At 36.3% G+C, this 13196-nt stretch overlaps 2 protein-coding genes across 2 annotated transcripts; one reads left to right on the forward strand and one right to left on the reverse strand.

Annotated features, from left to right (window-relative positions):
* The first annotated feature begins 5813 nt into the window (after nt 1–5813).
* On the forward strand, nt 5814–6481 carry LOC124841577 (histone H3.2). The gene has a single exon (XM_047317871.2). The coding sequence runs from the start codon at nt 5896–5898 to the stop codon at nt 6304–6306; it is 411 nt and encodes a 136-aa protein (XP_047173827.1). The 5' UTR covers nt 5814–5895; the 3' UTR covers nt 6307–6481.
* A 102-nt stretch (nt 6482–6583) lies between these two features.
* LOC124841576 (carbamoyl phosphate synthase small chain, chloroplastic-like) lies at nt 6584–9119 on the reverse strand. Its single transcript, XM_047317870.2, has 10 exons — nt 8870–9119; nt 8538–8670; nt 8356–8444; nt 8214–8274; nt 8052–8119; nt 7816–7944; nt 7637–7743; nt 7190–7537; nt 6950–7115; nt 6584–6852 (listed from the first exon to the last, which is right to left on the reverse strand). The coding sequence occupies exons 1-10, from the start codon at nt 8967–8969 to the stop codon at nt 6770–6772; spliced, it is 1284 nt and encodes a 427-aa protein (XP_047173826.1). The 5' UTR covers nt 8970–9119; the 3' UTR covers nt 6584–6769.
* Between the last annotated feature and the right edge of the window lie 4077 nt (nt 9120–13196).

The following is a 13196-nucleotide window of genomic DNA, read 5'->3' on the forward strand; positions in this document are numbered from 1 at the left end:
AGAGAGAGCGCGCGAAACCTAAAGAAAGTACCATCTTTTCTCCACCCACTGATATCGAAGTGTCGTTGTAGTGCCGTCGTTCGTAGAGAGAGTGTCGCTTCCTCCCATCTAGTCACCCATTGTCGGGAGTGTCGTCGTTCCTAGAGAGAGTGCCACTTCCTCCCATCCACCCATTTTCGTTGTTCGCCGGAGTGCCGCCTGAGGAAGTATTGTCTGTTCCGGTGACCGACATCGTTCAAAGCTTTGATTGCAACGGCCACTGAAAAAGACGCGTTTTTGCTGTTCCGCAGTATCAACGTTCGTGCGCCTTCCTCCCACCCAACCATTTTCGTGCCTCTTCCCAGAAGCGTCGCTTTCCGTTGTCATAATTTGCAGTCCGCCAGAGTGTCGCCGGTAGTTTGTAGCGTCACTTTTGTGTGTCTCATTTTTTGTTGTCCATTAGGCTTTTTAGCTTTAGAGTTTATTATGTATTTTTACCCTCTAATCTCTTACTAAAGATTTTATTGCGCAGGCCGAAAGGAAAAAAGAGAGGTACAATCAGGTACTGATTTGTTGTAAAAACTTAAAAAAGAGAGGTACAATCAGGTACTGATTTGTTGTAAAAACTTAATAAGCTTTGAACGTTTTTAGTGAAAATGTTTATGATAATAATTTGTATATTGCTATGAAGGCATTTTTTTTCTCTGTTGATATTCTATTTGAAGGTTACATGTTGCTATTGGTATAATATGTTATTGAAAAATATTTCTTCTAGATATTTTGCCTGAAAACATAATTGGTAATTAATCATGAATACAAACATGATTTATTGGATTATGAAGGTTGCTTGTATATGATATAAGATATAGAAAATTAACCCAGTGGTCATACTGGATTTATTATCAACAGTGCCCATAATGATTTAATAGAGATGCAATGTCTTCTTTAACTTCTTTAACTTCTTTAACTTCATCAAGCAGTCATTGTTCTCAGGATATTGGCTTTGTTTATTTATTCACTTGGCTTATTATTTATTTTATTTATTTTTTCTCTGAACTCTACCAATAAATCAAGTTTGAAACTCAAGTCCTACTGAATTTATCAATGTTTTGATTTGACGTTGTCTCTCATGCTTGGTAAGTAGTTTTATTGCGAACTTTATGTAGGAAACTCTACCAATATTGTGTGCTCATATTATTGTGGGTTCTTCTGTTATTGGTAATCTTAAGTATTGCTCTCTGAATCTCAGATTATTAATCAGAGTTTTGAAAACTACACCTGCCATATAACGAGCTGTTCAAAGTGCTTCAGAATGAGGCTGAGAAGAACTGAGCCAGTGCTGGTTAATTAATGATTGTCAGGCACTGAATTCTTTGTTTCATGGATCAACACTCGTATTACAGTCCTGTTGCAGCAAAAATTAATCTAATAAATGAGGTCTTAGAATCATTTTTGTAGTAGAAATTTTCAACTATAGATGTACCATGTTCTTGATATAGCTTACAATCTTTGTCCTTTTAGTGATTAGTTTTTGTGGGTACATATATTTATATATGTAATGGACTACAAAGTAATGTGTAATAATTAATTATCATTAAGCGTTGAGGCTTTGTGGAATTATATAAAAATTTTTGATTTTTTTATTTACTCACTAAAATATCTTAAATATCTAAAATACACTGTATGGACACTTCTTATACGTCTTGTTTATCTTTTCTATTTTGGTAAAATATTGAATTTTCTTAGTTATCTAATATATTATATTCAAATTTTGTTTTCATAGTAGTTATAATTATCAAATCTGGATACAAATTTTTAAATTTGTTGTAACTTAACCTTAACCAATTTTTTTTTTCAAAAGTGTTTTTACTTTTGTTTAAAAACTTACAATTTGTAATTATAGTTTTTTATTATCAATTTAAATAGATTTAAAATATCCTATCTTAAATTGTTTAAAAATTGGATTTGATATAGTGCTCTTTCAACTTGTTATACCTGAAAATATAAAATTAATATTAGAGAAAAAATTGTCACAAAAACTTTGTAAGGGGTGTTTGAAGATCAGAATGATCAATGTTTAAAATGTTTGCACTGCATTTCCTACTAAATTTGGATGCAATTATTTATGAAATCTTGTACGTATAAGGTTCTATGTAGAAAGAATGATGAAAAAAAATTGGGTTAATGGGCAATGAATGCGTCAACATGAGTTGAATGTCCATTAAGTTTAAAGAAAATACATTTGCCTAAAATAATAATTGTTTTCACATCACTTATAAGTTGAAAAAATGATGAGAAATAAATTAGGCACTCCAAAATGAGTGTCATCTTCGTAGTTGACCTGTTTGTGCAAAAGCTTTGCCTGAAGTACCTACTTATTATGCCTTTGCTACCAGTGTTGTTTCTACACCATGAGTTTTACTAAATATGGTTCCTTGGCCATGAAATTCTATAAAAATGACATCATAATTGTTTCCACATCACTTATAAGTTGAAAAAATTATGAGAAATTAATTAGGCAGTCCAAAATGAGTGTCATATTCATAGTTGACCTGTTTGTGCAAAAACTTTGCCTGAAGTACCCACTTATTTTGCCTTTGCTACCAGTGTTGTTTCTGCACCATGAGTTTTACTAAATATGGTTCCTTGGCCATGAAATTCTATAAAAATGGCATCATAATTGTTTCCACATCACTTATAAGTTGAAAAAATTATGAGAAATTAATTAGGCACTCCAAAATGAGTGTCATCTTCGTAGTTGACCTGTCTTTGCAAAAACTTTGCCTGAAGTGCCCACTTATTTTGTCTTTGCTACCAGTGTTGTTTCTGCACCATGAGTTTTACTGAATATGGTTCCTTGGCCATGGAATTATATAAAAATGACATCATAATTATGTCCACATCACCTAGAAGTTTAAAAAATGATATGAAATTAATTAGTCACTCCAAAATGAGTGTCATCTTCGTAGTTGACCCATCTGTGCAAAAACTTTACTTGAAGTACCCACTTATTTTGTCTTTACTACCACTGTTGTTTCTCTGCCATGAGTTTTACTAAATATGGTTCCTTGGCCATGAAATTTTATTTAAATGGCATCATAATTATGTCCACATCACCTAGAAGTTCAAAAAATAATATGAAATTAATTAGGCACTCCAAAATGAGTGTCATCTTCGTAGTTGACCTGTCTGTGCAAAAATTTTACCTGAAGTATCCACTTATTTTGCCTTTGTTACTAATGTTGTTTTTCTACCATGAGTTTTACTAAATATGGTTCCTTGGGCATGAATTTGTATATAAATGGCATCATATAACTCCACTTGTGACCGGGTATGTAACTCCATTTGTATTTGCAATGCAAGTCCTACGTGGTGGGGTTGCATGGGAGAAGCCCGTGGGATCAAAAGTTATATGGTCTGTTGCCCCAGAGTCAATAATCCATGCACTTGCATCCTGAGACTTAGAACTACAAAAAACTTGACCGCAGTTACCTAGTTCCATTGAGACGGAGGAGCTGGTCATAAGAATAAGCGACAATTAAGACTCGGCAGTGACTACCGCAACTTTACCAGTGCCTTCCTCTAGTGAAGTGGTTTCTTTTTTCTTCTTAGCTTGCAACTCATGCCACCATTCTGGATACTCATGTAACTTGAAACAAGTATCACGAGCGTGTCTAGCGTTTCCACAATGTGTACACTTTCCTCCATCAAATGGACCTTTTGACTTCAAGATGAAGTTGTGTTTCCCAGCCACTAGTGTTGGCTGTTGACCAACTTTTGAGCCTTTAGTGGCCATAACCTCACCACTTGTTATATTCTCTACCCCATATGTCATCACGATCTGACGAGTGTCCTCTCTTCGAACATATGCATAAGCCTGCTCGATCGTGGGAAATGGCTTCAGTTGGAGTATGTCACTTCGAATCTTATCAAGTCGGTCGTCCAATCCATCGAGAAAGATATAAACTCTTTCCTCCTGTAGCAAAGCATTGTATTTTTGTATATCTCTCGCGCATTCCATGGGATTAGGACGTCGAAAATCTATCTCACGCCACAACCCTTATAGATCATTATAATATTTTTCAATCAATCCCCCCTTCTGCCACATCCGGGTTACCTTCCGTCGAAGGTTATAAACTTGTAATGTATTAGATCCATCAAAGTATGTCATACCAATGTCATCCCACACCTCTTTAGCGGTTGGAAAGTGGATGAAATTCCCCACCAGTGAAGGATCCATTGAGTTGATCAACCATCCTTTCACTATTGCTTCTCAGTTCGCCATTTACGGAATGCGAAATCAGTTTTCGATGGCGGAGGAAAAGATCCATCAATATATCCCAGTTTGTCTTTGCCTGAGATCTACATCTCAGCCACCTGAGACCATAGGGCATAGTTGGAACCATCCAACTTGATGTTGATCAGTATTGTTGAAGAATCAGAGATTGACGATTGTGATGTGAGTTGTGCTTTTGATAAAGCCTCCGTCATTTTGGCCGTAAAATTTTCCCAAATGGACTCGGCAGCAGAAGCGTTTGATGGCCGCACCGTGGAATCGCCATTCGCTGAAGAATCTCCATTTCGGATGAATCACCCATCTATTTAGAGCTGTTTGGGTCTCAAGATTATGCTCTTGATACCATGTTAAAACAGAAGGTATTTTATTCACCTTAGTATTTTTATTGACTCATTTACAGAGTATAAATATATATAGGGAAGAGGAATTTTAGGAGCTTTTCTAGCCCATTCATTATGCTCCTGGCTAAACATAAGTGTATCCTTTAATATACGCGATTTGACAACAATTACAATAAATGTTCCTAATTTTATGAGATTAATCACTCATGCCAACAAAAAAAAATGTCTTGAATACAAAAATTATTTTAAACATTTATCAGTAATCAATATTTTTTCTAGAGTAAATTTTGATTAAGTTTCGTCAAAAGCTTAATATTTAGAAAATTAATCTTGTCTAGTTCGAATAAAAGTTCCCATGAACAAAATACGAGTTTACTTTTATAAAATAATTAAAATTAAAAACAAAATAAAAATTCCGTAATAACAGTAACATAAATATTTTTGTAATAATAGTACATAACTTTGTCTTTTAGAAGTATTAAAATTTGGGGATTTACGATTTTTAAGAATTTTGAATATAATTTTTTCTCTCTTCTGTCAAACATTCTGTAGTTAACTATATATATATATATATATATATATATATATAACATAATATAAAGTTTTTGTATTTTTTAATATTTTTTCTTTTGAAACTCAGTAATTTTTTATTCTTACAGTCCTTTGAAACCAATTTTTATTTATTATTATCTATCTTTTGTTTTCTTAACCATTTATCCTTTTGATATATTGTTTACATATAAAAACATTAAACTAAATAGATTATTAATTAACAAAAAACTTTATAGTCTAATTGAAATTAATTATTATATATTTAATATAATATTTCAAATATCTGCCCGTTATGTAGAAAAATATGTATCCTATACCATAGACAAATTAAAATACTCGAGAATTTTATTTAAACCAGCTTAAAGTTATGATTTCAATAATTTTACGGGCTAAAGTAAAATCCTTTTTACCAAAGTAAAGGGACCGATATTCCCAAGGAACCCGAAAACTCGATAATACTTCTCGAGCAAAAAAGCCTAAAAGGAAAGCTAAAAAATGGAAATCATGAATCCGCGTGATACGTCAAGACGGAATGTTGACCGTTGGATCCAGTCGCACACGGATCACTACAAATCCAAAGCGCTTAAATGCAAAATTCCTCCCTCCAAAATTTGAGAGTCTCAGCTATATAATTGAACCCCCTCTGCTTCTTCATTCATATCAGAGTCGTTTGCAAGCTTCTCAGCTCTTCTACTAACCAATACATAACCCTTCCAGAACTTCCAAATGGCCCGTACCAAGCAAACGGCTCGCAAGTCCACCGGCGGCAAGGCTCCCCGGAAGCAGCTAGCCACAAAGGCTGCTCGGAAGTCTGCCCCGGCAACCGGCGGAGTGAAGAAGCCCCACAGGTTCAGGCCAGGAACCGTGGCTCTGAGGGAAATCAGGAAGTACCAGAAGAGCACAGAGCTTCTGATCCGAAAGCTCCCCTTTCAGCGTTTAGTTCGTGAAATCGCTCAGGACTTCAAAACTGATCTGAGGTTCCAGAGCAGTGCGGTTTCGGCTCTTCAGGAAGCGGCTGAGGCTTACCTGGTCGGACTCTTTGAAGACACTAACCTCTGCGCTATTCATGCTAAGAGGGTCACCATCATGCCTAAGGACATTCAACTTGCTCGAAGAATCAGAGGCGAAAGGGCTTAGTTTTAAACCTCGCGGTTTTTTTTTTTGGTTTTAGGGTTTGTGTGTTTTTCTTCAGTCCTTCGTAGTTTTTATGTGTGCATCTTAGAATCTGGAGTTGGTGACTTCTTCCAATGACACACCCTTGTGTACTTAATCATGTCAGATAATTTTGATTTTCAAATATTTGTCTCTTGCATTTTCGAATTTTAGTTTTATTCCAAGTATAATTCTCTGTTCTGAGTAATTTTTGTCGCAAGAATTAAAACAAATTGCTGGTTCTCTCTATGCTATCAGTCGATGGCAGAGTAAAAATTGTTTCTCATTGTTTTATTGGTTTAAAATAATTACACAATCTTCGGTCTTGAATCAGAAGCAGAGTACATGAAAGCTAATTCACCCTCCTAGAGGGTAAATAATTGAACATACCTTAACTAATATACTAAAACTTGTTTCTTGAGAGCTGATTATCAATTGTCTTTAATGGTTATGCATCAGATACTGTAGATGGTTTGGGTTCAGATTTCTTGGTCTTCTGCTGCTTCATTAATTCCGTAAACTCCCTGAAAGCTGCATGATGAACAACAATAATAGCAGTGTTTGATATTTCATAAGATTTGTAACGAATGTAAGTGAAATAATAATAGCAGCAGTTTATGTTTCATACCGTAATCAGAATCATGGGGTCCTGGGGAGGCTTCTGGATGGTATTGAAGAGACATTAGTCTTTGAGCAGGGAAAGCAAGGCCTGCGCAACTTCCGTCATTAAGATTAACATGTGTAACTTCCACTCCTTCTGGCAATGTGGCAGGGTCAACGGCATAGTTGTGGTTCTGCCATTTTTTTCAGATCAAATGTTACTATAAGGTTCACGGAATTAGGGTAGAAAGTTCATTAGATCGCATACCTGAGCACTAATTTCAACATGACCTGTTCGAAGGTTACGAACAGGATGATTCCCTCCATGATGACCGAATTTCATCTTAAAGGTTTTTCCTCCTAAAGCCTGACCTAGCAATTGATGGCCCATGCAAATTCCAAATACAGGCACCTTTCCCAGAATTTTCTTTACTGTCTCCACCGCATAAGGAACAGCAGATGGATCTCCAGGGCCATTGCTGAAGAGCACCCCATCAGGATTCATCTTCAAAGTTTCTGTTGCTGGCCAAGTCGATGGTACAACAGTGATTTTACAGCCATAAGACGCCAAGCGCTTAAGTATATTATGCTTGATTCCAAAATCATAAGCAACAACCTGTGATTCATTCACCACATTATATATAAATCAATGCATGCTTTGGGGTAGCAAAAGGAATGAGAAAGTGCCTAAAGAATGCTTCTTTCTAACACTTACATGGAAAGTCTCTCCACTCCCTCTTGAACTAAAATCCCATTCTTGCTTTGTTTTATCAACCCATTCATGCACAGTTTCACATGATACTCCACTTATTAAATCAATACCTGAAAAATGAAACAACAGTCACACGCTTCCACATCTAAGATGTTTTTAGAGTCTCAGATTCATATTCTTACCAACAATGTCCCAAGAACGAGACATCTTAAGTAGTTCCTCATCTGTTATAGAATTGTCAGTACTCAACACACCAATGAGGCTGCCATCTTGCCGTAATCTGCGTGTGATAGCCCGTGTGTCAACATCATCTGTTGCATCACAAAGTATCACCAAAGTTAAAGCCAAAACCTTAAGCTACAAAGGAATTTATCGAAGTAACACTTGCAGGGTTTATACATTCGTATAGATTACTTACAAATTCCCATGATATTCCTTTCTGATAAGTAATCACCTAGTGTTTCTACACATCTCCAGCTTGAGGTACTACATAGATTTATTACAAGGACAAACAAGAAGTAAGCATAGTAAAAAGTGAAGTTCAATCAGTGAAAATCTTTTCTGGACCATGTAAATTAACCTGATACTTAAACTTCTAATTACTAGACCAGCAAGGAAGCACTTTCTTGATTCCTCATCATCTGGCAGTCAGAGCATCAAAAGGAAAGTTTTAGACAACTTCCAAGAACCAAGATTCAAGAGACTTGAATTTAAATACTCACCAAAATTTACACCGGTATTACCAATATGCGGGTTTGTCATCAGCACAAATTGACCAGCATAACTAGGATCTGTTAGAATTTCTTGATACCTGCAGTATATTTAAAAAAGTTAACTTTAAACATCCATATATATCCATATTCAGGCCTAATGGATGTATGATCAATAATTCATCTCATCTCACCCAGTCAATGATGTATTAAAAACCACTTCACCCACTTGGGTTCCAGAAGCACCAAACGACTTTGCTTTCCAGATTGATCCATCTTCTAACACAAGCCTAGCATCCGAAGTTTTCCAAGGTCTTTCGCCATTCTCTACATTTCAATCCCCCAAAAAAAAATTAATAAAATTGATCAATTTCTTCAAGCCCCATGTATACGCAAAAAGTGTGTTCACTTTCAAGTGCAACCAAATCATAAACTACCAAAAGGAAAAATGGCTTCGAATAAAAATCATGGCACAAGAAATTGGTTTATCGGTAAAGAAAATGGAAGAGAAATGAAGAAGGGTTACTAGCAAAGCATCTGATAGATAAGACGCAAAGCCTAGGTGGCGACTTGGAACCGACGAGGTGACTCAGAGACACACCGACGCCCAAAGATTTTGCTGCCATTGCCACTTCGAACCGTTCTGAAATCACTTCTGTTCAGGTTCGGATTATGGTTTTTTCTTTTTTCTTTCCATCAAAGCTGTCCTTTTTATGTTTCTTGTTCTGTCGTTTTGAGAACAGATACCACTCATTTTCATACACATCTTTTTTTTTCTGTTTTTAATTTTTGATGTTTTTGTTCCGTCTGCCTCTCCTTTTCTTCTTTGGTTTCTGAAAAAGGTAAATTCCACTTGCGTGGTTCACCGAGCACTTCTGCGACTATGATCTTTTTGCACCATAAATGTCCAAACAAGTTGAAAGAATATTTTTTTTTTCTACTTTTCAAGTACTCCGTATTAATTATACACAGTATTTCTCTAGTTAATCTCTTCTCAGTTTTAAAAAATAAGCTTATGTTTTCATTATATTCAGTATAAAAAATATTCTCTCAATTTCATTAGCTTCACTATAATTATTATAAAATTAACAAATTTAACGTCTACTGCAATATCTAGTAACGTGGGCTCGAGGGACATTCTTTAAAATTACAAGGAACCAAATGAGGGCACACTCTCATCATCGTCATGTCAACCACACTCCTACATATTGATACTATAGAAGAAACCATCAACGTCAACAAGCTTTTACGAATTTACAATCATTCGATTTCATAGACATTCGGTCATTCAGCCATACAGGTAATCAGTAATTCGATTTCAGGTATTTGGCCATTCGACCTCGCACGTACTCGACCATTTAGCCATACAGGTAATCGGTAATCGGTCATTCGATCTCAAGTATTTAGTCATTCGGCCTCGCACGTATTCGGCCATTCAACCTTAAAGGTCCTCGGCCATTCGACCTCACATGTATTCGGCCATTCGGCCATACAAGTATTCGGCCCTTCGGCCTCAACTGCTCGGCCTTCATGACCTCGAGTGTTCAAGCATCAGGTCACTCGGCCATTCGGCCTCATAACCGCTCGACCTTCCATGGCCTTAGGGTATAGCTCGAGTAGACCTTGGTCTTTCTCTCTCTCCCGTTCAGTCACAAAGCATAATGCACCCACAGTTCATTCAAGACATCTTAATATGAATTCCTCGTCGTTGACCGTTAAACATTCAACAAAAGACCGAACGCTCTTCTTTGCTTGGCCGACCAACCTTATAACAACTTATTTTGACATTAATGCAATAGTTTGTTAGGCTACTATTTTTCTCACCATGTAAAATTCGAGTTGTTATATTTCTTCAGTGCAGGTGATAGGATCCTGCAAATCACAACGCCAAGAGGTAAAGTCCTATCACTAGGAAGTTCTTCAGGAACTCCTAGTGCAAAGTCGAACGATAAAGCTCGTTCCCTAGGAAGAACTCCTAGGTCAAAGTCATAACATCGAGAGGTAAAGCCCTCTCACTAGAAAGTTCTCCAGGAACTCCTAGTGCAAAGCCGAACGGTAAAGTCCGTTCCCTAGGAAGAACTCCTAGGTCAACGTCCCAAAGTCGAACGGTAAAACCCGTTCACTAAGAAGAACTCCTAGCTCAAAGACCGAGAGGTAAATACCTCTCGGTCGAGAGGTAAATCCCTCTCGAGGATGTTGAAGACTGAGAAATAAATCCCTCTCGACAGAGAGGTAAAACCCTCCCATTAGGAAGTTCCCCAGGAACTCCTAGTGTAAAGCCGAACGTTAAAGTCCATTCACTAGGAAGAACTCCTAGACCAAAGACTGAGAGGTAAATACCTCTCGGCCGAGAGGTAAATCCCTCTCGAGGATGTTGAAGACCGAGAGGTATATCCCTCTCGGCAGAGAGGTAAATCCTTCTCGGCAGAGAGGTAAAGCCCTCCCATTAGGAAGTTCTCCAGGAACTTCTAGTGTAAAGTCGAACGATAAAGCCCGTTTACTAGGAAGAACTCCTAGCTCAAAGATCGAGAGGTAAATACCTCTCGGCCGAGAGGTAAATCCCTCTTGAATATGTTGAAGACCGAGAGGTAAATCCCTCTCGGCAGAGAGGTAAAACCCTCCCATTATGATGTTTCCAGGAACTCCTAGTATAAAGTCGAACGATAAAGCCCGCTTACTAAGAAGATCTCCTAGCTCAAAGACCAAGAGGTAAATACCTCTCGCCCAAGAGGTAAATCCCTCTCGAGGATGTTGAAGATCGAGAGATAAATCTCTCTCGGTAGAGAGGTAAAGCCCTCTCATTAGGAAGTTTTCCAGGAAATCCTAGTATAAAGCCGAATGGTGAAGCCCGTTCTCTAGGAAGAACTCATAGGTCAAAGTCACAAAGCCGAGAGGTAAAGCCCTTTCACTAGGAAGTTCTGCAGGAACTCCTAGGTCGAACACCAAGAGCTGAGGAATAATCATTCTCAATTGAGCGTCTTTAATAAAGCACTCTCGCCTGCTTGGCCATTCAACCTTATAAAATGGGTTAGTCTAATTATTTACATTCTTTTGACATTTCAAATTCGATCATTATTTTTCTTTGGAAAAGAAAAACAAGTTCTAAAAAAAACTTCCATCATAAGCCGCTCGGCCTATTGAAAAGTTCAAAAGAGAAGTTATAAAGTCCACCATTTCGACAGCAGTGAACAACGACTAAAAACAGCCTCCCTCAAACTCATAAGTCTCATAGTTAACTAAGCTAAAGCCGAACGCTTAACTCGGACTTGGGGGCATAATGTATCGTACCTAGTGGAGATCGAACGGTTAACATTCAGCACCGTTCGGTCCATCCACTCAGGACTGTTCGGTTCATCCGCTATAGTTAACCTGGTCAAATGGTTTTCAAGGGCATTGGGCCGTAATTGAGCCCACAACGCTAATCAACTGCTTCAAATGGTGTTTGGACCAACGCTTTAGTTGTTATTGGGCCAAAGGCCCATCATAAATTAAAATAATCAAAGATATCTGATTAAAGATATTCATAAAGCTGTTTATGAGCAACCGCCCGTATTTTAAGGTAAGTCTGTTTATATTTTATTAGGCTTGTGATAACCTATAAATACAGGGCCAAGGCTAAAAGCCAAGTACGTTCCACTTACGTTCAACTCACACTTCATAACATCCAAACATTCAATAATGATAATCCTTCACTAAATACTCAACTAAGAACCAAGGTTCTTCAAATTCACGCCTAACTTGAGCGTCCGAGTATCTTTTGCAGGTACCTCCCCCTTGGAGCAAGAAGGCAACCGAACAACGCTCAAACAGAAGAAAGACAAACAACTCAGGTGATCCCAGCTTTCGAAAGGAAGGAAGACACGTCAGAAAGGTTAGTCTCTCGTTCCTACAAAATATCTACCGAAACAACTCTCAAATTTAAATTCTTCACAAGTTTAATTGTTGTGAACATGATTTTGAATATAATATATACTATATATTGCGGATGTCTTAAACATTCCCGCGATACTTTATTTGGAATTTTGACACTATTACAAAAATTATCAAGTGAATTTATCTTTTAAAAAGCTTTTCTAAAGTGCACTTAATCTTGTGTTTATTAGTGGTTTAACTTTTTGAACGAAATTAAATGTGTAGTGTTCCATCATCGATTGTGAATTATACCTTTTTGATGCCATCTAAAGCATCCCATACAATCTGGTAATAGGTCTAGTATGTCTCTTAGGGCACTTCAAAAACGTCCAAATCAACTCATAACAATGATAACCAACTCAAAGTAAAAAACCATCGGAAAACATTAAATTTTTCTATTAAACACTTTATTGTAATAAAGTTTGATTATAATAAACCATTTTAAGAGTTACTTGAATCACAACTTATATGCACGATGAATTAAAAAAAATGTTATTTATTTATTTTTTTAAATCTAAACGTTTATACATTAAACTATCTACTGATTACTATGTATTTTCAAAATATTTACTCATTTTATAAACTATATAATTCCTTGATAAAATTTTTTTTACATAAACCACATTTATGATAAGTTTTTTACTACTAAAATGCAATAATAATTTTAAAGAGTGTGGTAAACATTAAATCAAGATATGTGGGTTTTCTTACAATCTCTCCTTGCTACACTTCACCAATATTTTAGATCTTCAAATTATGTTTCAAGATTTTCTTTGATAAAAAAAAGTAAAAATATTATAAAAGTTATATAAAGAAGTTTTTCAATATAAGAATTTAAATGAATTTACTTTCAAATATTTCTACATATTTACTAGATAACTTCATATAATAATTTTAAACATTTAAATCTATCATATAATTTTTAAGTTTACGTTTGTTTC

Source organism: Vigna umbellata, chromosome 1 (assembly GCF_029865625.1).
Source record: "Vigna umbellata cultivar VRB3 chromosome 1, Vumbellata_1.0, whole genome shotgun sequence".
NCBI lineage: Eukaryota > Viridiplantae > Streptophyta > Magnoliopsida > Fabales > Fabaceae > Vigna > Vigna umbellata.

Excerpts from the sequence above, each read along its gene's own strand:
- LOC124841577 (XM_047317871.2), top strand. The coding sequence starts at position 5,896 with ATGGCCCGTACCAAGCAAACGGCTCGCAAGTCCACCGGCGGCAAGGCT.
- LOC124841576 (XM_047317870.2), bottom strand. The coding sequence starts at position 8,969 with ATGGCAGCAAAATCTTTGGGCGTCGGTGTGTCTCTGAGTCACCTCGTC. Across the intron at positions 8,445-8,537 it reads TTTAATACATCATTGACTGG|GTATCAAGAAATTCTAACAG; the intron begins GTGAGATGAGAT and ends AATATACTGCAG. Across the intron at positions 8,120-8,213 it reads ATTAGAAGTTTAAGTATCAG|TACCTCAAGCTGGAGATGTG; the intron begins GTTAATTTACAT and ends AAATCTATGTAG.